Source organism: Dryobates pubescens, chromosome 26 (assembly GCF_014839835.1).
Source record: "Dryobates pubescens isolate bDryPub1 chromosome 26, bDryPub1.pri, whole genome shotgun sequence".
In the NCBI taxonomy this organism is placed as follows: Eukaryota; Metazoa; Chordata; class Aves; order Piciformes; family Picidae; genus Dryobates; species Dryobates pubescens.
Window position 1 is genome coordinate 11,074,201 of NC_071637.1, and position 27,679 is coordinate 11,101,879.

Consider the following 27,679-nt stretch of genomic DNA (forward strand, 5'->3'; position numbering starts at 1 on the left):
CCCATGGACAGTTAGTTAATTAAAACAAGGCAAATGCTGGGGGTCTTTGGTAAGAGAACAGGAACTAGACTTACTCTTGGCACGATTCAAATAGTAAACCCCACCAAATAGTGTCTCAAAGCAGGAGACTGGCAGCTCACTGGAACAGCCTCTGCCTGAGCTCACTGGAGTTCTGCTTGCACCTTCCTAACTCTTGCGCTTCTTGTTCCCGTGTGCAATAGCAAGAGAAGACATTTGAACTGCCCCTTATTAAAAGGGGACATGTTAGTTAATCAGCATGCCACACTGGATGAGGAAATGTATGACTAGTTTAGCAGTGATTTTGATTATCTGTAATTATCTGGCAATACCAGACCTGCTAAACTCTGGGGTTTACTCCCTTTTTGTTTGACTGTATTTTTAATCACATTTTCTTGAGGGTGAAATGTAGGGAAAAGGAGGCTTGGCAAAAGAACTCAGAGTATTGACTTGCTCTTTGCATATTTGGGAAGGATTCCCTTTGAAATACTGCTAAGGCTTTAGAAAACTGGAAAGGAAAAAAGAAACTTACTACAGTAAAACCACGGATGTAATTAACATTTCCTAAAGTGACACAAGACTTTCAGTTACCTAAAGAGTTTATTTCCTATTTTAATTTCTTTTGTCAGATTGTGCTGGGTTTGTTGTGATACTGAGTCACTACTAATTGTTGAAGTCCTCACTCATGCTTGCTAGCTCCAGACTCTAACCCCTGCCACACAGCTGATGGGGCTGGTGGGGAGCTGCCGGTGAGTCTCCTTCCCCCAGGGCAGCCCCCGGCTCTGGCTTCCCTGGGGCATGTCTGAAACCTACAGAATATAAGATGTGTGTCAGGAAGCTTGAAAGTCACGTGTGATTGATTTACTTGATTTTAACAGCTGTTTAAAAAACCAAAAGTATGATTATGATTAATAGTGATTAATATGACGTGATTAAGAGTGTTTGTCCAGCCTTCTTGTTGTTGTTGTTTTGTGGTTTGGTTGTGTTTTTTTTCCTTTCTGCAAATCCCTCACAGTCAGAAGCACACAGCCAGGTATCCAGCACGTAACACTGGTATCTTAAAAAAATCACCTCTCAAAGGTCTCTCCCTTAGGGAGCATATAGCTGCCAAAACAGTCTCCTGCCGAGTATCAAAGGGCATCCCCTGCAAGGAAGCAAGGTTTCTCCCAGCAGTTTTGACAGAGCAGCTGTCTGGCATAACCAGAGCTGCAGCTGGATAGTCCCAGCCCTGCTCATCCTGTGTTGTTGGTGTTGTGTTTTTTTTTTTTTGTAAGGAGTTTATAAATACACACTGCTGCTCGTACAGTACCCGGCGTTAGGCTTTTGTGAGCAGTGAGGCTGTTTGAGTCGAAGTACTAAACGCAGCGCACGTTACCAAACCCACGGCAGAAGCTGTTCCCAGGGAGAGCTCTGCAGCTGCAGGCAATGGCCCTGGCTGTGCCACCGCGGTCGCTGGCACTGGTTTCTCTGTGCTTTCTATACATTCAAAACAATGGAATATTCCCCAAAAGCACTGACAGCTGCTGCCAGCAGTTCAGAGGGAGCCCCTGATCCTGGTCTTTTGCCCTCCACGGGGGCTCTGCAGCCACGAGCTCTGCAGCAACATGCTTGCTCAAATGGTTTCAGGCAGCCCGAGGGAGACGTCTATTAGCCGTGGTTCTACGAACAGCCACTCTCAGGGTTGCTTCTATCATGCATGGGCATTAAAACTTGGCCCAACGGGGTCCCTTCACCCAATGCTGGGGGCTCCCAAGCCAAATAGGCCTCTGAAGGGAGTAAATCCCATGCCCAGGGGATGATAAAGATGCATAGACTTCACAGACAACCCTGCTTTAGGCAGAGATATAATGGATGTACAACTGCAACTTAAGATGGAAGGACTAGAAAAAATTATTAACTTTACTGTTGCGGATTCAGTCAAGCTGGCAAGTGAATGCAGCACAGGAATACTGTGGGTACAGACTTCTTGCAAAGCAGTGGTACCCCAGACTGCTAAAGGGAGCATCCCTACTTGCTGCTAAGCCCAGCCAAAGTGGCAGGCAGGGTTCAGAAGGCTCCAGCTCCTCTCCTTGCACTGCCTGGGGAGCAGGATGACAGTGGTACAACAGTGGTGGGCCAGCTTTCCCTTATATGGGAAAACCCTGCTCTAATTTTTAAAGCTATGTGTTGTGGCAGCACTGAATACGGGAAATTTTATAAGCAAAGCTGAATACTTGTTATGTTCATTTGTATACCAGCATCTGGAACGCTGTCACAGTCGCTGCTGCAAGGTATGCTTGTAGCCCTTGCATAGGCAAAGTCCCAGTGTTTTCCCACCTATCAGGGTTTTTCTAGTAATGAAGTGTGAAGCAGAGATACATCATGGAGGAAGGAGTGATGCTAAGATGCTCTAGAAAAGCAAATGACCAGAGGGCCCCATACACAGGACAGTTTGCATTGGGAGTGTAGTGAGCTAGCCAGTAGAGGATATAAGGACGAACCTCACAGCAGTATATGTGCTGGTTGAGAGGCATTATTTATTAATACGTATTATTTTGGTGTTACTTGGATTTACGCTGAGCTCATCCCTTTGCTAATCTGAATGCTTTACTCTTATCCGAGCCACTGCAGGCTGCCCGTGCAGTGAGTAGACAACCAGCCTGTCATTTCTGTAATTCTTGTAATCTAATTACTGCCTACCAGAGCAGCAAGTAACTTCTGCTTAAAATCCATGATGTACTTAATGCCTTGATGCAGATGTCTGATCTGGAATAAGGATCGGCCAAAAATTACCTGAGGACTTGTGGGTCTATCAGGAGCCTGTGGTGTGAGTGGGACCACGATTGACTTTTTCTCTTGGTGGGTGTTCACCTCTGTGTGTGTGACTCTTAAACACAGCAATTAAAAAGCTGAGGAAAATGAGAAGAAAACAACCATGTCTACCTCCAGGACAAGGTAGCTGCTTTGCCCTGTGAGTAAATAGTTGTGTGAACAAGACTCCTGCTCTGGAACCCTGGGATGGACAGACCTCCCCTCCAGGCACTGCTTAGAATTTTAGGTGCTCTAAATTCAGTCCTTTGGGTTTTTTGTTTGTTTGCTTTTAAGGAAAAAAAAGAACCTTAATTATTACTTGTAAGGCTAGATTCTCACTACAGAACAGCCCAAGTAAAATTAAATCATACAGTAGTAATTTTGCTTAAAATATTAAGCAACGTTTGCTGCCATTGCCCTGCTGACCGCTATTTTTGAGCCAGCAAATGTTCAGAAGTACCTGATGATGCTGTTTGTGGCTCCCTATGTGTTTATCCATTGATTTGGGGTGGCAATGAAAACTGTCCTTTGATACAAGCCTAACTAGCCCAGCAACAGAAGTGCCAGCATGAGCAGGATGTGATTCTGGACATTTTTTTTTAATGAATTTGTTTAAAATTAGTAATTTTGTAGCCACTCTGAAGAAGGAACCAGAAATTAAATCCATCCTGTCAATTCCTTGCATAGTCCAGCTCACTGATGGTTATTCCCACCACATGTCCTGTTTTAGGGGCAGCACCTGTGAGAATATGCCATTTTCTCAGCAGCTGGAGAGGAAAACATTACAGGTACTCGCTGGCTGGAAAAGAAAGATGCAGCAAGCAGCAGCTAGTTGCAAAATAGCCGCTTTAAAGCAGAAGCTGCCTGGCTCTGCCAAAGCTGAAGGGCCAGCCCCAGAATGGAATGCTTATAAAAATAAGATGGTAACCATGCAGCACAGAAGGAGTAGAGACCAGGAAGTTTCAGTGTTACATACAACATGATACTCTGCTTGGAAAAATATTGTCACAATTATAGAGATATGGGCATGGATCCATAGTCAAGAGGCATAATCCAGTACCTATCATTAGGGTGATTTTAATCTCTCATTTCCAATTTTGTCTGTGGAAGAAACTCCTTCTGGCTTGAAAATTCTCATGTGAAATGTTGAGCCAAAGGAGATGTGTCTCGTCTGGGGAAAAGCTTGAAGCAATTGGATGACGCTGGTTTTGAATTGTAGAGGCAGAGAAATGTTTCTTATACCATTTCAAAACATAACTGTATATTGATTTAGTAAAAAACTTACAGGAGGATGGATTTATTTTGGCTTAATCATGTTGATACTTATTTATTGGTTTGGATTTTCAACAAAATGGAAGTGCTCCTTTCATGCAACCTGATGGGGAAATAAGACAGCTACTTCTGAAAATATAGATGCAGCAACTCCTCAGCTGACCTGAACAGTGGGGTATCTTAATTTTCAATACTTAAGATATCTTGCAGTCTGGTCAAACAATGTTGTTCTCATTTTTATTTTATTTATTTATTTTTTAGTAGCAGAACCTGATTTCTGTCATCTTGGTCTAGAACACTGGCTTTTGCCTGAGCTCTGATTACATCCAGAGAGACACATTTCTGCCGGAACAGGGCCTGTAGATATGCAAGAACTAGTGTGAAATCTCTGACTTGATTCTCCTTCAGGAATCACAGAGGTGCTTCAGTTGGCCAACATGGGGCACTGGAGAAGGAGCAGATCTGGTCAAAGGAGGAGTGTTGGGCTAAATTCTCCTATTTGTGCTGCCAGCTAAGGAGATGCTGAGTTTTAGCACTCCTATGTGTTGAAAATTTATCAAAGAAAGTATAGTCAAAGTACTGGAGAGAAAGTGTAGGAAAAGTCCTGCTAGCCTAAAATCACAAATTTGGGGGGAAAAAAAATGCTTAAGCAGTATTTAAAAGTACTTGCTGTCTTGCATTTTCTTCTTCTCCCCCACCCCAGAGCATCAGAATGACAGCATGGACAATGAATCATTAGATGTTACTTCAACCAGAATTCATTTTCTGGTTTTATAATGATGTCACTGCTAAAAAGTGAGTCGGTGTGCCTCCTTCTGAGCTGTTAGTTTACAGGCAAGCTGTCCCTTCTTGTTACAAACACGTAACAGCCTTTGCAGTCAGAGAAATGTGTTCACATAACGACTTAGCCTACAGAATATTAATCCAACAATTAATTTACTTTCCTTGCTTTTTTTTTTGCTTTTATCTTGCCACAGTAGGGACAGAGTGGTTCATCTCATAGGCATTTAGTTTCAGGACAGACAGTTTGTGTGTATGTGTGGAGTATTACATGAGCATTTTCCTGCATTTTGTGCATTGTCTTGTGCATTGTGCTTTCAATCTTCTTAGCATGGTCATCAGTGGAGCACATGCACCCAAAGTGAAATCATCCTATGGGCCAGTGCTTTGGTTATTTATTTTAGGCTAGGCTCTATCAGTGTCTGTAAAAAAATATTCTTCCAGCTCTGCATAGGGTACTGTGTCTCTTATACTGGAAGTTATGCAAATCATACCAGGGCTATAAAGCACCAAGAGGAAACCCAGCCCTTGACTGAACTATTTGGGTCTAACAGTCCTTTGCAGCCCCAATGTTTGATGTACATACTGGTTTATTTCACAGATCTCCTCTGGTTCTGTCGTGAAAATTTTCCACTCCTGCTACCTCTATCTTTTATATAAAATGCTTTGCGTCGTGCGTGTGTCTACCAAGACACTCTGTGAGCTCTCAAAGGTGGTGCTTCTCTCAAAGATATTGGTGTTTACTTTACAAGCAAGGCAAAACTCTTTAGAACCAGCAAAAACTGGGTCTAACAAAAATAGTTTAAGTAAACAGAGATGTTTCTCTTTTGAGAGGAGGTAGTTGTGCCTATGTAAGGACATGATCCCTATGGAGTCTGGCCCACCACAGAGTATAAATAAAATAAAAATAAAAAAAACCCAAACAACAACAACAACTCACCGTGGAAAAATAAAATTAAAAAAAGATCAGGGCCTTTGTTGCCTTTCTTGTTCAAGCTTCTCATTATTAGGAGAGGATTCGTGTAACTTTGTTACGTGAGCGGGAGCAGGTTGTGTATAGCAAAGTTGTGAGTGGCCCCTTCCCCATCACCCTAGCCATGGTAAATCACTGCCTGGATTGAACTGAATGGATATCTCAACCAGTTTTTATAGATGTAGTTGCAGGCAGGTGACCTTTGCTATTTAGCAGCTTTATTGTCCTTTGTGCCACCTCAGTATCACCTGTGTTCCCAGGGACTGCGTGAAAACATTTGGGAGCGTGCAGGATGGAGGTCATCTTTGAGAGGCATCCTACAAAGTTTCTGTCCTTGGGAAAGGGTTTGTTTCTTGTTAGGGAGCTTGTAGGTCTCTTTAAACTTTTTTTTTTTTAAAGTCCATAAAACCAGAAGGAAAATGTCATAGCCTGTTTTGTGTTGCTTGAAAACAGTTTGCTTCCCTTGACTGGGGGGAGAGTTTGGATAAACTGACAGCAAAGGAATATAGCTTAAAATGTAAGGTAGAGGATTACGTCTGCCCCCTTTTAAATCCGTGATAACCAATAAGCTTAGGTAACTTTGTAAGAAGTATTTCAGAAGAAGCCTGAACAGTGGAGAGGATTGGTACTTTAATGTTAATAGATTACCATTGTTTGTCTAGGCAGAAAATTTAATTCAATTCTGCATCAAGATTTATTTTTGGCTGATTTAAAGACTTTAAGATGTAATAGAAATACTTTGAAATGCAGACAGCAACAGTATGTTATGTAAAAAAAAGTAACAGAAAAATGTAATATCTGTGATACTATCAGCATGCCAGATATCATACCACCTGAAACTTCTTGGGAGGTTTTCTTACAGCTCTGTTAGCTCAGACCTGTTGTGGATCAACTTTTGCACATTTTTCCAAGTCAGCAACACTGCAAACAAGGATTTAGAGACTGTAAAGCAGTAAAACTGCAAAGGAGAGACACTGGAGTTGGAGAAAAGGGATTCTGATATTTAGTTTCTTATTCTTGGCATTGTTTAGAATCCCAAATGACAATGTTTCTAGTTTTCTAGCACAAAGGAGGCCTCACGCTGTTCAGGATCTGCTGTAAAGTTCTAGTACAGAGCATTCTGTATCCCAAACAATTTATCTAGTTCAATGATATTTTTATTTCACAGCTACAGTTTATAGGCCCTAGTCTAATAGATGGTATTTTTGGAAACCTCCCGTTTACCTAACAATAAAAGCCAGGACAGAATATTAGCTTGCATTGAGAGTTTCCTAAATTCTCTCCCATTAAATCAAAAACATTATTTTTAATTTTTTTTAAAATTAAACTTTCTTTTGCTTTGAAAAAGAAAGATTGAAAAAGAAAAATGAAAATGCTGTTTAAAATGAATGCTGGGGCATAAAACAGAGAAATGGCGTTAATTTCAAATAAGTTAAGTAACCTGGGTGGGTTTTGTTTCAAGATTTACATCATGAAATGTAATATTAATCACAGGAATGCAACTGATTTACAACATATACTGTGAACGCGAGAAGAAAATGTGAGCAGACCATTGTAACTTTTAGTTTGTGCATGTCAGCCTCACGTCTTAAATCCGAGCTGTTGGGAGAGAGACTGGGAGACTGGAAAGAGGGAGAATCAGATCAAAAAACTTTCTGACAACTTGACTTCCAGTGAATAACAATACGCTACCTCCTGATTTATTTATTTTTTCTTACCAGATCAAACTACCTGAAAGGAGCTTTATGCACATAATCAGTCGCAGTAGCATTTTCATTTCTGTCACAGAGGTCTAAATAAATGAATTGGCCATCTGCAATTAATTCGCATTGTACAAATAGTTTGAAGACTGAGTCGTCTGTCTTCTGAACAGAACAATCTATTTTTAGCTTTTCAAGCAAGCCTGTTTTGTGTTCTTTGTAGAGTCAGCGACATTCTTTCAATTTTTCAGCTTAATTAACACAAAAGAAATTGTAATCTGAGAAGGCAGCAGAAACAAGCACCCCCTGGAAACCATGAATTTGCAGGAAAGCAGAAGATGGCAGCTTTGCAAATGATAGCTGGCAAAAAGAAAGAAAAAGAAGTTCAGACCAGTTTGTGGGATTTTGGCTGGATACTATATAGGCTAAATTTATATGTACAGTTTGTTGATTTACAGTGAATGCTCACAGGTCTTGCAACTAATTTTAGATTCTTTATTCTGAAAATTATGAGGGCCACAAGAAGAGTGTTTTTACATGAGATCACAATTACAACTTGTGAATAAAGCAGATTTCTGCAGAATTACATACACTCGTCTGGTCTGCATGTGAACATCGGTGTGTCCTCCCTGGATGGTTGAGGGAACACTGAATCCCCTCCAGATGGACTCAGTGTGCTTACTGTTGTGGGTAAATTCTTATTTCAAGCTCAGATATATTCATATGTATGTCATTTTTATTAGAATCGTGTCCTGACAAATGCAAAAATATCCCAATGCATCACGAGATGTATTCTGCACTACATTAGCTAGATTTGTAGCCATTGTTTGTGAAAAGGGAGGCACAGTTTACTGCTCAGAGAGAGTTGAGTTAAATTGTTACTTCGAGGTATAAAAAAAGGCAGTGAAAAGCTGAATAAACAGGATACCAACTGCAATCAGTGAATGTTCAGAAATAGTACTTTGAAATAATGAGATTTCTGTGCCTGCTGGCAGGTGCTTTTCTGTTTAGATACATTAAATACACAGCATTAACACTTGCTGTGCGTTAATATTACACTGGCATAGCATGTAAGCTTCCCAATTAAATATCTTCCCAAGTATTCATTTATGGATGCTTGTTGGAAATACACAAACAGAAGGAGGAACAGTCACAAACAGTCAGCCTCCTCTCTTTGAATACAGGTAGAGAGCTCAAAAGCCTGAAGTATGACTCTGAAAAATCATGCCAGGACATCAGCAGCCCCACTCAGCTGGTTGCCATTGTGTCAGGGGGAGTGGAAACGTATTCTTGCAACAACTGGTGCAACTATAGCCTTACCTTTCTGACTCACTTGCACCATCTTTTAAAAAGAAAATGTAGATTGTAAATCGTGTTAACATGGAGTATTTAGGGGTATTTGGTTGCTTACAATTACAGCAAAGTTCCTAATGGGACTCTTTCAAATACTGTTGAAGATAGAGCAAATAGATCCCATTTGGAGATCGGCCTGCACCTTTAGATACAAAAGTACCTTTTGAACTCTCTTCTGCAGCTGTTTTTGAAAATTATTCCCTAACCCAGCCATCCTATCATCTCAGTACTTGTATATGAAGAAGTTGTATCACACAATGTTGAAAAAAAACCCAAAACCAAGCACACAGTAAAAGTGTTTAACAAGCTGAACTTTGTTCCCAGAAATGTCAGTATGTTCAAGTGTATCAAATTGGAGTAGAAACTGTGACTTCTGATTAAATTATGATTCTTAAGTTTGTAGTAGAAATGGGCTCCTGCAGGATGCCACTGACTTCTCTGTGTCTAAGCAGTTTTGCATTGCCGGAGCCTCACCTCTCAAAACAAGTGCTGAGGGAGATTCCTTTCACTGCCAAGGGCTCATGAGACTGTATCCTCTTTTTCCTTCACTGTAGTAACAGGCTTTATTTTCCATCTGTAAATGAAAAGTGTAGCTGAGCTGGCAGGGGGGAGGATGGGAACGCCAATGTTCTTGCTAAGAAACAAGAAAGTTACAAAGCTGTTTGCAGAGCCCCTGTGAAGGACTGTAGAGGGTGTGTAACCCGTGTGCACAATCAACAGGCAGTGAGGCTGAACGTAAAATAGCAGCGGTGAGACAGTTGGTTTGCTCACCTAGAAACTTGGTAAAGTCAAGTATAGTAACCCATAACAGTCTTTTTACAAGCTATGTCATCCTCACAGTGTCAGATTTGATATGCAATTCTAACAACAGGGAGTGTGAAAGCTGCTGATCAATGCTGAAAATTGGTGATGAATATTAAACACTACAAACAAATCAGTTTGCATGCTTTTGCATTAATTTGGGCTGTGAATTTGCCCCACATGATGCTAGAGGAGGCAGAGAAAGATTAATATTAGTGTCATCTTTTTCAGTATCTAATATGAGGCAGAAGAAAGTAACAGGCACAACTAATCAATGAACCGGGATTTAATTATTATTGGAGTTCTACTTGCAGAAGTTTTCCATTCTGGGCAATATGCAGGCATGCCTTTTGTGCTAAGGGCTAAATATACTCATACTAATAGTATGTTCATAATAATTGCTTTGGTTTTTATGAAGATTTGTGGGTATTTGTTAAACAATTTCAGTGTGTTAAGCCGAACAAGATAGATCTCTGTGATCACCGTGCTCTTACAGTTAAATTTTTGGATCTTTGTTTAAGGAAAAGTAGATTTAATTCTTAAAGTATAGTTAAATACAGTAACAAAACAGGAAATATGTCCTAAAGTATGTTTGGTTTAAGCCCTGTAAGAAAGTCTATTTAAGGAATCTTCTGTAAGGATGTAAATTCTGAAATACCTATTTAGTGTAACAGTTGTAAAATATGTGAGGTAGTCAATCATACTTTTGGCTTTTATACTCAGCCAGGTTACTTGCCAACATAAACAAAGACTTAAAGGCTTATTTTTCAGACATTTCAGACAGAATCCAGTGTAAACCTTTCACTTAATCCATAATATCCTAAATGTTAATTAAGTATTTCTGAAAGTAATAAATTAAAATTGTCATTTATAAAGACAGCTTGATGTTATCTTCCACTTCACCCATTTTATTCTCACGTGCTTGTCCCTTAAAACCAAAATATTTCTTCTTTTTCTTTGTTTTTTTAAAGTGCAAAGCATACTCTCTTGGTCATTTCTTTAAACTTTTTACACTCATTGTCTTCTGTTTTCAGTCAGAAGTCAAGTCTGTAGACTATTGCATTGTTAAATAACAGTAAATATTCTTTGCTGCTGAATCACCCATGAGGATAGATCTAGCACCTGAACTGTGGGCACTGAGCGATCCAGCAACTAGAGGGGCAAAGTACTCTGTGCCCTTAAGTACTGAAAAGAATTGTTTAGGCAATTGTCTCTCCACAGCCCTTTTCCATACTCTTATCCCAGAGTCTTCACCACTCTCATCTGACTTGCAAAAAACAGGGAGGAACATCCATGTTCATGAAAAAGAGTCATAGAAGAGTCACCAGCCTTTCCAGTTTCTCCTTCTGTCACTGGTTTATGGCTGCTTAGTGCCAGAGTAAAACAGATGCTTTTCCCACAATAAATACGGAGTGAAGGGGCCATGTCAAGCCTTTGATCTAACTAAGCATAGCACAAACCCCTGGGTCAGAACTTGGAACTCAACTTCCTGCTCTCCTATTGAGGACTTGTCTGGTCTAATAATCAGAACTGAAAGGGCCTGGCCATTAAAGGGAGGGAGCGAGCAACCTGAGCATTTGTGGCTTACATTGATTTTGCCAGGAGCTGTGGCTGCTTGGCTGTCCTAGCTGCTGCGGTTGCTTCATGAGGTTCCCTCATTTCACACTAGGCAGTCTGAGGAGAGCAAGATGGCATTCTGGATACATGGTATGGTGGCTGAAGATCTATCTATTTAGGACCCTAGTCTCCTCAGCATGCATTTTCTTAAGTGTAAGAGAGTAAGTTTCCACATTACAGCAATAGACCTTCCTGTCGAGAAGACTTTGCAGTTTCCTTAGAGTTGCTGCAAAGCCATCAGACAGTAGAGGGAGCACAAGTTAAGAGTCCCTTTTCCCAGTGCCATGGGACAGCAGCGCTAATTGTATATAAAACAGCTATCAGAAATGGAAGAAATAGGAGCGTGAAAGCCATGCTGGTTAGTAGTGTGCTGGAACTGGATGAAAGAGCTGGAGGGAACAGGTTAAATGCATGAGTATTAGGGAATCAGGAGCTAAATATGGCATCTTAATACGGCATGTGGCAGGAAGCCAGATCTGTTAGTTCACAGATCTGAATCTGCTTCCAATACTGGGGTTTGAGCAGGATTGAAAACCAGGAGGGGACTTTTTTGGGTTCCGTTTTTGACAGCAATAGGATCTGTGAAGTGACATTTCAGTGCTGTGGCATTCAAACCCAAATTCTCATCTTGTGGGACCATAGGATGCAAGACACAACCCAATGTTATTTCTTGAGTCCATCTGTACTAAGCATTTGATAACTGTGCTCTGCAAAATAATTTGTGTGCAGCTTCAAAATGCAGTTGGGTGATCATTGCTCTCTGGAAATAAAGCACAACATTGATAACTGATGTTCATATCAAGTGTAGTGCGTGAAGTTAGCTTCTACTCTTGGTTGAAAAAATGTGTAATTTTCTTATGCTCTGTGTTTGGCATGTTTACATTATGCAGTACCAGAGCTAGGACGAGTTGCTAAATACAAGATTTCCTAGGAATCAGCTGCATTAATGATGTTGCTACAACTGAGACTATAAATGAGAGTGACATTTGTATAACAAACTTTCCAATGTAAAAGCCAGAGTCTGTTGGCTAGAACCACTCAGAAAGCTTTACCATTTAAAAAAAAAAAAGGTTACAACAATCAGGGGTTAGATGTTATATTTAGAGAAAATGTAGGTCAAGATGCATTAATCTACTGCTTTTTTTTAATCACCTTTTTCTGAGTGGAATGACTTGATCTGAAGTTAACATTTTACAACTTAAGAAGATTATATGGTTTATATAAAAATAATTCAAAGTGCTTATTTTTTTAAAGCTTTTTTAATAAGAAAACTTCAAAGAGGTTCATTTTAGAGTAGGATTCAAGTAATGTAGGTAAGATAGTTAAATATTCCCCCACTGAAATGCAGTTTGAAAAATAGACATTCATGGCACCTATACAAGTATTTCTATAGATCCTTATCTATAAGAACAGCAACATATTTCTTTTTTTAATTAAAGATCATTATAATTGCTAATGTATGATTGTTTGGGGCCATATATGAGTCAAACTGTGGTTTTGAGAACACCTTAACCTTCACCGAATCTTTCGCCCTGTGCTGTAATGTCTGTGCTGAATTAAAATGTACGCCCATGCTGGAGATGCCCTACGCACTTGCCAAGGAGAGGAGCACCTCCAAGAGGACAAATGAGAAAACTGGGAATCTTTCAGAATAATTCAGGAACAGAATTTTGAACATCAGTGATCATTTTGTAGGGACACTGATGAGCAATTTCGAAGGGGGTTCAAATTATATAGGGAAGAGACTCTTGCAAAGAAGCAAAACTTTCTGGAGAGAGCAAAGGCAGAGTCATTGCTGCTGGAAATGGCATAATCAGGCCAAGAGGTGAATTCAAGGCTGTTCCTTGCTTGTGTGTTGTTATCTCTATATATTGGAGGGTGGGTTTGGATTTATTTTTTGTGTGGGGGTGTTTTTTTGGGGGGGAGGGTTTGTTTTGTTTGTGGGTTGTTTTGTGGTTGTTTTTTTGTTGTTGTTGGTTTTTTTTGTTGTGGTTTTTTTGTTGTTTGTTTGGGTTGGCTTTTTTTTTTTTTGGTAAGGCTTAGGTAACCATGATTAAGAGGTTTCCTTGCTAAGTCTGTATTGCTTTCTTTCATAGTCCTTTAAGGATACTACTGGAAAACCAGAGTTTCTCACAGCCAGCGTACCCCTAGGGTAATGTACTGAAAGAACTGTCTCCATAAAATTGTTCCATACATGTTGATGTGTCCAGATAGTGGCTTATACCATGGAGCACTCTTCAGTTTGGGTCTTCAAAGCTAGTGATTCATTCATGATGCATATCTGTCTAGACATGAGAATTTGATGCAATAAAAAGGTTTCTTACTTGGATATGAAGACACTGTAACAATTACATAATTGTTACTAGGGCAGGAGGTCTCAAGTCATGGTAGATTATTACTGGCATGTTTTGCCCCAGCTTTTTCCCTGCCTGCAGACCAGTTTGGATCCAGCCAGTAAAAATACGTGCTTCTACTACCTCCCACTTGAGTAGTTCACTCCTCTGTACAGATTTCACATTGAAGCTACTACAAAGAGCCCTCCTCTAGGACACTCTTTGGGGCAGCTTCACATTCTCCTGGTATAATCTCAATTTCAGCTCTCTGGTAATGGGTGTTCTTTTATTCATCCTTGGGCAAGGAGTTTCTTAGCCTTTTGAACTTTAATCTTAAAACAGTACTAAGCATGTGCATCTCACTGAAATTTAGCATTCTTGCAAATCTGCTGCACAGTTTGATCTTGTAGATTGTGTGTCTTAGATTGGGACACTGTGCACACCAGCTCTTCATGCCTTCTCTCTGATTAACTTGACCAATGTGAGCAGATGCAGTCCCATTCATAGAGAGTCTGAAGTCCATTCTTTCCAGTCCCCTTTCTTCCCTCCAAGACAGATTTTAGGGTGAAGAAGAATTAATTCTTCTTTCTGGGCTGAAAGCTGGGAGGTGGTCGGTGCTGGTGGCTCTGTCTCTGCTATGTGGCCATCAGCTGAGTAGTGTGTCCTTCCTGCAACAGGAGTGCTTTGATCCTTCATGGAGGGTGTGACACCAACTACACATTAACAAACCTTATCACCAAAGTGATGTTCATAGACAGGGTTATGATTTTCATGGAAAGTTATTTTTGGTGTGTCACAATTGTCTTGGTCCTTTTTGCCTGCCAGAACTGTGAATTTATAAACTCCCTCACTAGTTTCCTCACTCAAGGAAGGCAATCCCAGGAAGCTTTAACTCCATTTTTCTTTCAGATGAATATTAATGGCAAATGTTATGAGGTACTTGCTTAGCTTTATAATAATACACATGTCTGTTCATGAGATGGTGCAGACAGAACAGAGGATTAGGAATACAGAACTGAAGACTGAATTTAAAAAGGCAGCACAGGAACTTCTGGCCCCAAAATATCCTCAGAAAGTTTGGCTTTATTTCATGCTGACAGCCAGGATTCTCCTCACAGCACCACAATATTCATAATAAAGAAATAAATTAAGTCCACCCCTTCCTGTATGCCTCGCAACACACAGCACTGTGCGTGCTCAGCACTTGGGTAGTTTTGATAAAGAGACATTATCAAGCCTGAAATAATTTTAAACAAAACAAATAATGTGGCTACCTAGTGCTTCCTCTGGAAGTAGTTCCTTGGACAAATGATCCTTAATTCTCACATGTATGGAGTTGGTATATATATATATATCACTCAGTAACACCAACTCCTAGAAAGAATTTTTCATAATAAATATACAGCTGTGTATTTTATATATAGGGTGTGAAATGCAACCATGCAGGAAGGCCCTGCCTTCAGCCTGGGATTGCCAGTCCCAGAAGGAACTCAGCACCTTCCAGATGCCCTACAGCACGAGTCAAGCAGTGGGGAGCAGGTGTCCCTGTGTCATCACCCTAGGAATGCTGGCTGAGGGCAGGGTGCATTAGTGGTCACTCTTCTTGGTTATGGGGCAGGAGAGAGGCTGCAGCTTGAAGGAGGCAGCAGTGGTGGCATCAGAGTAAATGCTATTGAATCCCCAGCCCCTTGCAGAATCCCCAGATCCTTGGCTGATCAGAGGGCTTTCCAGCAAAGCCCTTTTGACACAGCCATGGTCCCACTGAGCAAAGGGGAGAGGGGCTCTCCACATCCAGCATTGCCTTCCTCGCTCACACGGGGCTTGTGGGGAGTTCAGTTGCTCAGGGCTGACACCCAGGAAGCGGGTAGCGGCTCCCAGGGCTGTTTCAGGTCCCCAGGGTGGGGTGTGCTCCTCGACTCTTCAGGAGCAGGGGCTCAGCCGTGCCACTTGCTCTCTGTTTACGTAGCACAAACTAAGCTGTAAAAAGCCGATTGCTGCAGAAGTGAATAGGTCTCTCTTAGACAAGAGAGTGTGCACAGAGCAATGGAAAAACAAATTTGGTATTGTAACACCAGAGAGCATAAAGCAAACCTGGAGGTGACCTGCAAAGGAACACAGCACCGGGTTTCTGCCCTGTTTGGTATTTTGTGGTGTACGAAGAAAGCTTGAGAAGTGTGCAGGCATATTCCGCACCCCCCCATTTTCAAAATAAAAAGTATCTTTGTCTTGTGCTCTGAAAGTAGCAAGCATGCTGATTCCAGCTTTCCCTGGTTTTGCTGGAGGGCCTGTGGGAGAAGGACTCAACAGAATACTAGCAGCTTTCTCAGCGTTTTCATTTAAGAAAAACAGTATTAAATCTTTAACAGAGCCTATTTTTTCATCTGATGTTGCTGAGAATGTCTGCGTTAAAGAGGTGTTAAGAAAAGGAAGACAGACTATTGGAAGAAAAAAACCCCACACTTCCTTTTTGAATAATTATTTTATGATGAAACGTGTAGCAGAAGGGCTTAAAGGTCACCAGTGAGATCAGAGCCCCTTGGTTCTCGATACGGTGCATACATGCAAGAAATAAATGGCTTATAACCTATATAAGAAAGGCTGATAAAAGATAGTTGGAAAAAGGGGCACAGAAAGGGGAAGCAGCTTGTCCACAGATCAGTGGCTGTGCTGTATCAAACCATCGGCAGTAGATCTAATCTCCTGGATCCTGGTCCCCTCTTGCTTATTTCTTCTCCACTGACATTTTGTGAGCATTCCAGCAGGCTTGAGCATCCACCTGGGCTGGTTCCTTAGGAGGAAATAATCTGCTGATTTTAATGTGGCAGAGGCATAATCCAAGTATTGGACCACAGGTTCTGACCCAGCCTGGGCTAGAGCTGGGTCCAGACTCCAGTTGCTGCCTGGTGCCCACAGTGCTGGTAATGGATGTCTTTCCTGGCTTTGTCTGAGATAGAGCAACAAGGGAAACCTTTCCACACCTAAATACTTGGAGATAATTGACTGGTTTATATGCATTTCTAAAACCTAAGACAAAAAATAAACCCCATGCCCATCAGAAAAGACTTACTTGGAACACTGGGAAAGGGTCTACATTCTGCAACTGTCCTAGGGTGTGTGGGGCACTCTCTTTTAACATCAAGGCACTTAAGTAATGATGCTGTTAGTTTGCCAGACGGACATATTCCAGGAAAAACTGGGTACAAAAGACCCCTATTCTGTAGCTGTGTCTGTATGTAATTTTAGTATCTAAGCTTAACGCTTTTCCATCTGAAGAAAAAGATAGGAGAAAATACCCTTTCTGAAAGGAAACACTTCTAGGCCTTTTAGCAGTGCAAGGACAGAGAAGCAAAATCCCAGTTCTGTTTTCCTTGTAGATTGTCTCTAATAATGGCTTCTGGTATTGAGAGTATTGTGGTTTGCTAGCACTAAAATGTAAAGGTATTTTGAGCGTGAAAGCCTGAACATCGTTCTATTTAAAAACAATGTAAAAGGAGGAGAGGAATGTTTACAGCACATTAAAACCTGTGTGACAATGTAGCAAGAACTATTTTAACAATCCTCTTATTCTCTTTCCTGTTCTGCACCATAAAATGAGAATGCAGTGTCAGTAATAAATAACATTAGTGTGAAGGGTTAGCAGCTAACCGTGCTGCTGGAGAGCAGGCTGGGTCATGCTGAGCCTAAGCTATACTCAGCCCTAGCTCCCACCCTGCTCCAGTGGGAACCACAGCTGGTGCTGGGCTGCTTGGCTGCCTGGTGTGCTGGGGAGGTGAAGCCAGGGGAAGCTGCTTCTCTGCTGACATTCTCATCAGCAAAAAGGCTTGGGGGTTTCATGCTTCTTTGCAGGACCTGACTATAACCTAGGAGTTCAAAAACAGCCTCTGCTACTACTGCCTCTGTGGGTTTTGTAACCCAAATGTAACAAGGATTAAAGCAGAAGAGCTCTTTGTGAAAAAGTTTGCAGCTGGGGGTAGGTCTGCAGTGAATGTTGACAAATATTGAAACTGAATCTGAAAAAAGACTTGTTCCAGCTTTTGTTTGTAATCGGCATTCCATATGTGTTATGCATGGAGCTCGGATGTGCTGCTGCTTCACTTACATAAGAGGGTTTTTTAATACAGTGCAGTGCAGAATGCATGAGTACTGAGAAGGAATATCGGGGGGGGGGGGGGAACTGCAAGAATGTAAGAAAAGCTGCTAGGTGAAAAGTTCTTATTCAGTGTGTTATTTCCATAATTCCACGAGTTCCTTAAAGTGTCTTTTAACATTTCTGGGGAAAAGCCGCAAAGTGAAAGGAGGCAGGCAAGCTTTTTTTTCCCCCTTTGGTTTAAAGGAACGTCTTGGTTAATTCTATTAGTAGACTTTGGGCTTGTTTTTATTTAAAAACAAAACAAAAATCCCTCTCAAGTGTAGAATTTCTGTATGGAAAAATTCTTCTTCTTTGCCAGAGAGGAAAGTATCTCCTTTTCATTCTGTTTGTTTTGGAGTATCTGTACCTAAGTGTTTTGGGTTTATTCTTTATTGAATACATTAGTGGTGCATTTATTTCTTCCTGACAATACTTGTTTCATTGTATTTGGATAGGCTCACTCTTGCCCATATGACAGACAAATTTGTTAGTTTTACTTGATGACCCTCCTTTGCCCTCCCTGAGTTTTATTGATAATGGCTTCATTTCCTACCTTGTTCACCTTTTGAAGTGATTTTTGTGCAAGCCACCACAAAGGAAACAGCTGAAAGAAATGCCACATTGGATTCTTGCTCCAGTCCCAATCTATTTGCATTGTTTTTCCTTTTTCAGTTCTTGTTTGGCTTTAATTTGTTTGTTTCTCCTTTAAACGGGCTTGAGATTACTCAAGGGTTCCTTGTGCAGCAGGTCAAAGGATAACTTGGAGACTTTGAAACTGTCTCCCTTTTTATCACTGAGTTTCGTTCTTTCAAGAGTCCAAAGGATTCTGCAGGATGATAGCTCATGGAGGATGCCTCCAAGGAAAGCGTAAGCAGCAGATCTGAGTCATTGCAAGAGGCCATGGGAGCCTGCATAGCGCTCAAAGCCTGATCTAAGTCTAAATCAGAACCTTGATTATTCCTTATCTATGACTAATTAAAAGACCCTAACTCTCAGGAGTGGAACAGTCTTGCAGGTGTAAGGACTAGGGAGAGGAGATAACTGAGATGCATGGCTGGAACTGCATTTTCAGTTTGTAGGGAAGTGACCCATTGTTTGTTGTTCACTGAACCACTCCTTAACAGCTTTAAATCAGACAGTATTTTTCTGTTGTGGTTTGGGGATTTTTGTTTTGTTGTGGGTTTTGTTGTTTGGTTTTTTTTCATGTGAGCCTTTCTGTCTTTCAGTTCATCTTGATCTCATGAAGAGGAATGTTACAAAGTTTACAGTCTAGTTTTCAAGTGGAAAGAGTCTAAAGTAAATCAGAGATAAAGGTGTTGCTGTAAGAACCACTTGTTTCATCTGTTCCCCAGATTAATTGAGTTCTGTATCCTTCCATGAAAAAGACTTGCTGAAAATAGGCTATTTCCTATAAACAGAAAGCAAATCATACAGTTAGATCACCGCTTTTACTTTCTGACTATGAATTTTGTGTTCTCTGCTCCTCAGCCATTGTAGGAACTGAAATACAGGGCTATTCCAGTGGCAAGCAAGGCTGACAACCTCCTCAAAAGCTGCAATGCCATTTCAATCAGGTTGCTAAGGGATGCTGAAGCGTGATGTCATCTCTGTCTTCCCTTCCAAATGAGCACATTGGTTTGGTCACAACTCCACCCCCACAGTTCACAGCCAGAAGTTTATGAGGTCATGTTCACTGTGGACAGCTTGAGCCTGTAAGGAACTGTACAACTGTCTCATCTGAAAACTAATTAACCATTTCTTTTTTTTCTGGAGGCTGGGGCATCCAAAGTGCTCTGTACCTTCAACTTCCTAACAAATGTGAATTGTTGCAATAGGAAATAAGGGCATTTGTCACCTGGAGGGTTTGGAAGGCATCTGTAGTATAAGATGGACATCCTGATCTGGGCCTTGTCATCACCTGTAAAAAACAAGAGTAACTTGAATGAATTTAGAGCCTAGCTCTGATTGATTGAGAGTAAAAGAGATGCAACATCTGAATTGTAAGCAGAAAGTTTCATCCATTCATGCTTGCTCTTCAGAAGGTAAAAGAATGGAACAAGATTAAGTATGTGTCTCAGAAGTATGTAAGTACGTGTCTCAATCTACTTTTTAAAGAAAATACAAAAATTATAGTATTTTTCTTGTTGTGCTTCTGAGTGGTGACACCTATAGGTATTATATGTAAATCTTCAGAGGACAGAAATTCATATCTACAGGATAGTTCGAGGGACATGTGCTTTTCAACAACTTGTATTGTTATTGATAGTCAGCTTCTATTCTATATGTAAATCTTTCTAACAATTTGTAAATCAAGCTCAAATACTTGTCCTGGCTGGGAAAAGTAAACTCTGCATAAATTATGCCCTTTAGTAGGACTACTCAACTGAGCACAGTATGTGTTTATTACAGGATTGAGCTATTGTTACAGATCTTTCCCCAGTTTCAGGCACCAAACAGTAGGTCTAGGGGCAAAAGCTTTGGAGGGAGGATGGAGGAAAGAATTGCAATGAAATTCCTGTTCCCCAAAAAAATCAAGAAAACTAAGACATCTGAAGATTTTCATTAGAATGTAATAGAAGTTAGGCCAATCTGAAAAGCCATTCAGTTACCAAGTGGAATTAAATGGATTATAGATGTACAAAAGTTTACAATGGACATCCCCTGTAAATATCCCATTACAGTGTTATTCACTTGGAATTATCCTGCTGTCTCTCTTTGTGAGATTGTTTCTGGCTGGAGAAGTGAAACAGTATTGTTTCAATCATCCAGTCCTTCCATTATTTTATGAAATCCTTATCTCAAATGCATATTGATGTCACAGAGTTTTTGCATTTTCTTTATAGTGAAAATATGATTAATCTAAGAATGAATCTGAGGCTGTTGGCTGTTATATTCAGACACAGATGTAGCAATGGATTTTAATTTCACCTATTAAGTGTGCAATGCTCACAATCTTCTGTATGTAAACTCTTATCTCTCATTAATTTAAGTAGTGCAGGACTGAGTCAATAGACCTAAGTTTTCTAATGCCTCTTCTACATGTCTATTCCATTCTTCTAATGTCTCTTTCTAAAGTCTCATTTACACACTCATGTTACCTTTTCCTATTTCTGCTTACAATGCAGCAGCGTCCTTCAACGTTCTCTTTCAAGTATTTTCAACTCTCAAATAGACTTTCATCGCAAAGGCACTGTGGTCATATATATAGCTATTTTATCTTTGCATTTATTTGTTCCTAAGACTCTAGGTTCTTTGGAAGTGAGCTTTAATTGTATGGTGAGTAGGGGTCAGATTTTGTCTCCACTTACCCTTCTGATGGCAGGAGTTCTGGAAAGTGGAGTTCACAGATTTCTACGAGATGGAAGCTGTTGCAACTGGTTCCAATAAGAAACAAGGCTCACTCTAAAGACAACTCAGTATCTTTATGTTTTTGTAACAAATAAAATAATTAGAACAGCTAACATGTTGGTACACTTGCTTTTCTAATAATGCTCTCCTAATCAAGTCAGCACTAGAAAAAATCATGGCAGTTTGGTGGGTTTGTGAAGTAGGGTTGCTGCCTTATGTCTTGTGTTCTTCTGTACTTTAGAAGGATTTTTAAAAAATCTAATTGCTGCTAGGCGTAACAGTTTGGGAGCTTTCTCGTTGTTTTCTGCAGCTTTTCACACTGACACTAATAACACTTGTAAGACAAGGAGCTAATTCTTAATACTGTTGTAACTGGGAGTTTGGTGAATTCGATGAGTGTGTTTTCTTGTTTCAACTACCTCATGCTTTGCCCAACCTAGAGACAGAGGCACAGGGTGCATATACCAGGAGGGCAGCAATTCCAGTGCTCAGCATGCTGGCTAATGGCTATTAGAGTTTAACCTTGCAGAGCCTATCCCAGTTTGTGTTTGGGACAGGGATGAGTGTGCGCTGCTGGACAAGGGCATTTACACAGGAGTGACTCCCTTGTTGTGGATGGTTTGCATAGTTACCACTCCCCTTTCCCTACGCTAACACCATGCATTGATCACCAAGGTTTTATCCTTTTGTATATCTTCAAGCAATAATTTTTATCATCTTTGTATGTTTCTTCGTGTTTGGAGCCTGACATGTGCTCCATTCTACCCACAGCTGGGACCTGAAGGGAAGCAAAGCCTGGAGCGTGGGGTGGATTTTCCCTGCTGGCGTTTCTGCATTCTCTTCATACCTGTGACCATAAAAGTGCTACGAGGTTTTATACTTTTCAGCCTGAATGCTGCTTTATTGAGTCTTTCATGCCTTGTAAATGCCACAATTAAAATGTATTTGAATTACATAGAAACAACACAAATAAATAAAAGACATATGAAAGATACAAGAAATTATTATAGTCTTTGCTTTGGAAGAATCTAGGCATTTCTGAGCCAAGACCTTTTAAAACTGCCTAGGCCTAAATCAGCACCTCAAGAAGCCAGTAAGAGTCTCTCCACTGACTCAAATCTCTTAGGCTCTGTGTACCCCAAACCTGTGGCATTTAAGAATAGCCAGTACCTCCTCAAAGACCAAAATTTGGTGAGGATGTTTCCTGTTCCTGCTGAGGTCCACCCCTCTTGCAGTAAGAGCAGCTAAACAGATGTATCTGATGACACTAACTGTGACCTTCTGGTTGTTTGCTCTCTTCACATAATTATTTTACTGTAGGTGGTTCTAAATGTAGTAACCAGATGACATAAAAAGGTGCATTCATGGGAATAGTGGGACTGATAATTGCATGTTGCAAATGAGAATAAATAATTTATGTATGGTAAAGGTCATTTCACTCATCACAGGGCAGTAGAGAAAAACTACCCATGTATTTTAGGGAACTGGGTTTGTACAAAGAGCAAAGCGCCAATCTTTGTTTTCCAGTGGTGGGTGATAAGCTTGCATGAAAGGTATTATGTACTGAGATTTCAAAAATATTTTAGAAAACAAAATGAAAAAAGATAGCTCGTGAAAGCAGATATACAAGCAACTGAGTCCACCTAACATGACTTTGTGGCTTGTTTCCCCCTGTTCCACCCTGGCCCTGGCTGGAGCCCTGAAGAGGCACCGCATGGATGCAAGGTGTGTGCAGGGGAACTGCCCGGCTCAGGAAATGTTTGCCCAGAAATACCCGCCTTGGTAAAAATTGATGCGTGCTCATCAGCCTCTGCAGGACTGTTCTATAGGTCTGTAGACAGATATTCAGAGTTCATCTTGAGAAAATGTATATATGCATATATATTTAGTGCAGTAACTTTTGCAGTAGTTATGTCCAAGTGTAGTATAAAGCGCCCGGGCACGCCTCGTTAAAATTAATTTAGAATTCTATTAACTAAACCCCAAATTCCTGCAAATGTTTTCTGGGCCGCTTTCGTCCCGAAAAGCCCTTCCTGAGAGCCACTCGCCGCCGGAGCGACTGCAGCATCCCCCGGCTGACTGTCCGAAGGGACTGAGGTGGTGCTCCTCCTGAGCCGTCCTCGGCTCCCTGCGCGGCACCAGCCGCCGGTGCGGAGTGGCGCGGGGCGGGAGCGGCAGCGGGGCAGGTTCGAAGAGGGCGCCGGCGGCGGAGCGGGCTGACGCGGGCTGTCATGTGAGCGGCCCCGCTCCCAGGGTTCAGTGTGGGCCTGCTTGCCCCACCCCGCCGCTCCGCCGCCTCAGTGCAGTTCAATAGGGAGAGGGGGGGAAAAAAAAAAAAAGAAAAAGGGGAAGGGAAAAAAAAAGGGAGGGGGGGAGAGAGAGAGAGAAGAGAGGGAAAAGGAGGAGAGGAAGGGGGGAAAAAAAGAGGGAAAAAAAAAAAAGAAATGCGGGAGAGAGCAGGAAAAATAAGACGAGGGAAAAATCTCCCTTGAGGGACAGGTTTCGCTCGGGGGGAGAGACCCAACAGGCTTTTCTAAATTAATTTTTTTCTCTCCCGCTCGCTGGAGAAGCCGAGAGGATTCAGCCGCCTGGAAACCTGATGTGAAAAAACAGCAGCCAGGAGAGGGGAAAAAAATAAATAAATTTTAAAAAAGAGGGAGGGGGCTCGGATTGGATCCCCCCGCCTGAGTGAGGGAGGAAGGACCCACGGCGGTCAGAGGGCGAGGAGCAGCGGCGGCCAGCAAGGGAAGGGGACCCGACCTCCGCCGAGAGCCGCGGCTGGCGTGACCCCCTCGACGCTTCTGCCCGTCGGCGCGGGGGGAGAAGCGAGGAAGAGACGTTTCCCGATCCTCCCCGCCGAGGATTTGGGGAGGTTTCCGCGCCCGGAGCCCGTGCCTTTGGATCTAAAGAGGATTATTGGGGTTTTTTTGGGGGGTGGCACTGAAGTTGGATTTGTTCCTGTGCGTGCGGCGCCGAGGGGGTGGCATTTCTGTTCCCTCTAGAAGAGCCGGCGGGTCCGTGGAGATCCCCGCGGATCGCTCCGCATCGCGCCCTGCCGCCACCCCCCCCCCGGGAAAGGTGCGCTGAGGGGATCGGCGCGGGGCTGAGCGGGGGGGCGGGGGAGGAGAAGCAGCTGCAGCTGCCGGGGAGGAGGCCCGGCAGAGCAGCAGCAAAGTCATCGCCATCGGCCCCCCCTTGGCTGGCTTCGGGCTCGGCTCTCTCCATGTCTCTGGCTCTGGGCAGCGGCCGCCACAGCAGCGAGTAGCGGGGGGAGGAGGAGGAAGAAGAAGAAGGGAGCCCGGGAGAGTGCCTCCCTCCCTCCCCCCGGCAGCCCCGGTCGCCTCCCGTCCCCTCGCCCCGCGTCCCCTGCCTTCCCCTCCCCAAGATGGGCTGTTTAGGGAACAGCAAGACGGAGGATCAGCGCAACGAGGAGAAGGCGCAGCGGGAGGCCAACAAGAAGATCGAGAAGCAGCTGCAGAAGGACAAGCAGGTCTATAGGGCCACGCACCGGCTCCTCCTGCTGGGTAAGGGGGCCGCGGGCAGCACGGCGCCGGGGCAGCGGGCCGGGGGCTGGCGGTCGTCCCCTCCCCGCCGAGGTGGCGTTGGGGGTGGGGGGGCCGCCGAGGCCGCGCGCCGGTCCCCTCCTGGACACGGGGAAGCCCGAGGGCGAGGTGGGGCCCAGGGGGAGCGGAGCCGCAGGGGCCCACACGTTCCAGGAGGGCGAGGGGCGGTCAGCGAGCCTGCTCCCGCCGGAGTAACGGAGATCCGCTAGCGTCCGGGGTGGTGGGCCCGGGGTCGCTGAGGAGACCGGTGCGGTCCGGAGGAGGCTGCTGGGCTCCTCGGCCTGACGGCGGCAGGGAAATCTCGGGCACCACCCGGGGCGCCGCGGGCGGGGGGTCGGGGGCAGGCCCCGCAGGTACGGAGCTGCGGCTCAGGGCCGCTTTCCGCCCGCAGGAGCAGCGCCCTGCGGCTGGAGCAGAGCGGGCACGCAGGTTGGGGCGGGGAGCGGGCCTCGAGGCCGAGAGTGTGAGGAGGTGGCCGGGGATGCCGGGCCGGCTGCCGGCGAGGGGCGCAGGAGCGTCGGGCCCGAGAGGGAACCTGGGAGATAAACAGGGCAGGGCGCTGACAGGGGCTGCGGGCCTGCCGCGGGTGTGTGGAGCCGTGAGCAGCTGCCGCGGCGAAGGCTGATCACTGGGGCCTGGCAGGAGCTAGGGGCCGAGCTGCAGCGGCGGAGGCAGCCGGGGCTCGGCCGGCCCGAGGCGCTCCCCTCGCCGGAGGCTGAAGCCAGGGTGCAGAGGAACGTGCGGCCAGGCCGAGGAGAAGAGGAAGGGAGGAAGTCGAGGAATCGTTTGGGGGAAGCGAGGGAGGGAGGATGTCAGTCCCGGAGGAAAGCGCTGCGGCCGGCGTTGGGGACGAGGGAGCTCCGTGCCTACGGCAGGGGTAGCAGCGGCAGGGCCGGGCTGGCAGCGGGCGGGTCGCGGGCACGTCGTCCGTGCCCCAGCGGGCTTCCTTAGCCTTCGTTCTGTCGCACCATTAAATTAAGGTATCGCGCGTTGGGAGAGAGGGGAAGATTTGTAGCTTGGTTTCAGGTATTATTTCAGCAGTTAGTTTAGGTTACCTGCCTGTGTGACGTTTTGCAGGAGATACGCTTTGAAGGGAAGTGTTCGGCTTCGAGGAAGGGGAAGGTCCAAAAATTGTTATTGGAGAGAACAAGAATATGTTTGTCAGACTCATTATTTTAAAAAATTTTAAAGCAGTGTTTTACAATAAGATGCACTTAGGAGATCTCAGTTGTTTTGGTCACGCCAAGAGACCACTTGTGCACATTATGCAGGGGTTTAGCATGGAGCACAGGCTAGGCCTCATTGAGCTGACTCAGTTCTGGTGTGAAACAGCTGTAACTGGGAGAAAAAAAAGCATTTTTGAAGGGTGTGAAGTTGGAAGTGTGCTCTTGCTGGTAAAACCTTTAAAATACTAGTTTGAAGAAAGAGAGTTAACAAGGGAGAGTGACTGGGACTATAGCAACACCTGCAGCACTGAGGAGTCAGCCAGGGCTCCAGCAGAAATCTTTTAACAGGATAATTTGGACCTCAGCTCTTGGGGAATATCTTGAATTTCCACATTTCAGGCTGAACATTGCATAGATAGGTAGAAACCATATGTCCTTGGATGGGTTACTTTCATAAGAGGTAGAAAACACAAATGTGATGAGCTCGCTTGAATTTTCTTCTTGTTTTCTTTAGTTTTGGTGGCTGAAAAGTAGTTTAGAGATACTTGTAAATAAAAATTTGTCAATGTTTAGCTGGCTGTAAGGACCTAACAGTAGCTGTCATGAATTATGGACAGTCTATAAACCTAAACTTGCTAGTGAAAATAAAAAAGTTCCCATCCTTGTTGTTATGCTATGTTTATTTTTTTAAATGTGTAAAATATTTTTTTTTTAAAGTACTTTGAAAGTGTTCTTAAATATTTTTACATCGTTCTCAAATACCAACAAAGAAGAGCTGCTACATATTCTAACGGGTTAGAGCTGCTCTTTGAAGGCCCCAGCCCCTCCACACATGCTTTTCCCTTGTCCCACAAGCAGTCTCACTGAACTTAAATGGAACTCTCCTTGGTGGTGAAGTTAAACGTGTGCATAATTGTTTGTAAGAATAGGGCCTTAACGAATGGCCCAATATAGAAATAGACTTACTGAGAAATTTAGATGCAATACTTCATCTTGGCTAATTGGTATTGTATATGATCCAGAGAATGCAGGTATGTCTGTACCAGGCTATGCGTACCGGACTATGTAGCAAATGCGACAACCATCGCCTTTTGTTCTTGGCCTAAGTGAGGATTTTGACTCCCAATGCTCATAAATACAAGATGTAATGTAGAGTTACAACTGAAATGTTGTTAAGAATTACTTGGGATGGAAATACAACTATAGCACATAGTGCTATTTCTGAGTAATTCTTAGTTGTGAAGAAGACCCAGTCTCTTATCTTAAGCCAAGTTAATTTTTCTTGGTTAGTTTTGTCACCAGTTTTTATTGCATGGTGCAATATGCCTGAAAAAATAGAGGTGTATGTTATAAAATAGTAGTTCAGGGGAGAAATGGTGCTTTCATAAAGAGCTGTAGACTCTTTGTAATTGCTTATAAAACATTGCTGAGCAAGGAGAGGAAAAAGGAATAATGCTCTGGTATTTAGGTGGCAAAACGTGAAAGCAGGTGTTATGGAGAGAAGAGCAGCAGTGTTAGCAATTCATGAGGGGAAAAAGAAGGGAGAAAGCAGAGGGCAATGCATTTGTCAGAACATGAACTTTGAAATAGAACTGCTAAAATAGAGTTTGGAACACAAAGCTCAAAATGGAGGCTTGTGCTGTCAGTATGTCCTAGCAGAGGCCTGGCATCCTATAAATACAAACTACCTCTCAGCCCATTCTGCCACAGATGTGTTTTCTGTTGTTGAGACGTAAGCTAATGAGAGCAGTAAAGAAGTAGCCAGGAGATGCAAAGGGGAATCTTTCTAAATTTTGCCAGGTTATGATGCTACTCTTGCAAAAATATGTGCACTTT

At 43.1% G+C, this 27,679-nt stretch overlaps 1 protein-coding gene across 2 annotated transcripts in view; it reads left to right on the plus strand.

The window, feature by feature from the left end:
- Positions 1-27,679, plus strand: part of GNAS (GNAS complex locus) — a 146,768-nt gene that overhangs the window by 27,499 nt on the left and 91,590 nt on the right. Inside the window, exon 1 of one of the 2 annotated variants that reach the window (XM_054173738.1) lies at positions 23,543-24,638. The exons of the other annotated variant lie outside the window; for it this stretch is intronic. Coding sequence (XP_054029713.1) covers positions 24,500-24,638 — 139 coding nt within the window. The 5' untranslated portion in view covers positions 23,543-24,499. Of the gene's footprint in view, positions 1-23,542; positions 24,639-27,679 lie in introns of those variants that run through there. 2 annotated transcript variants of the gene reach the window in all.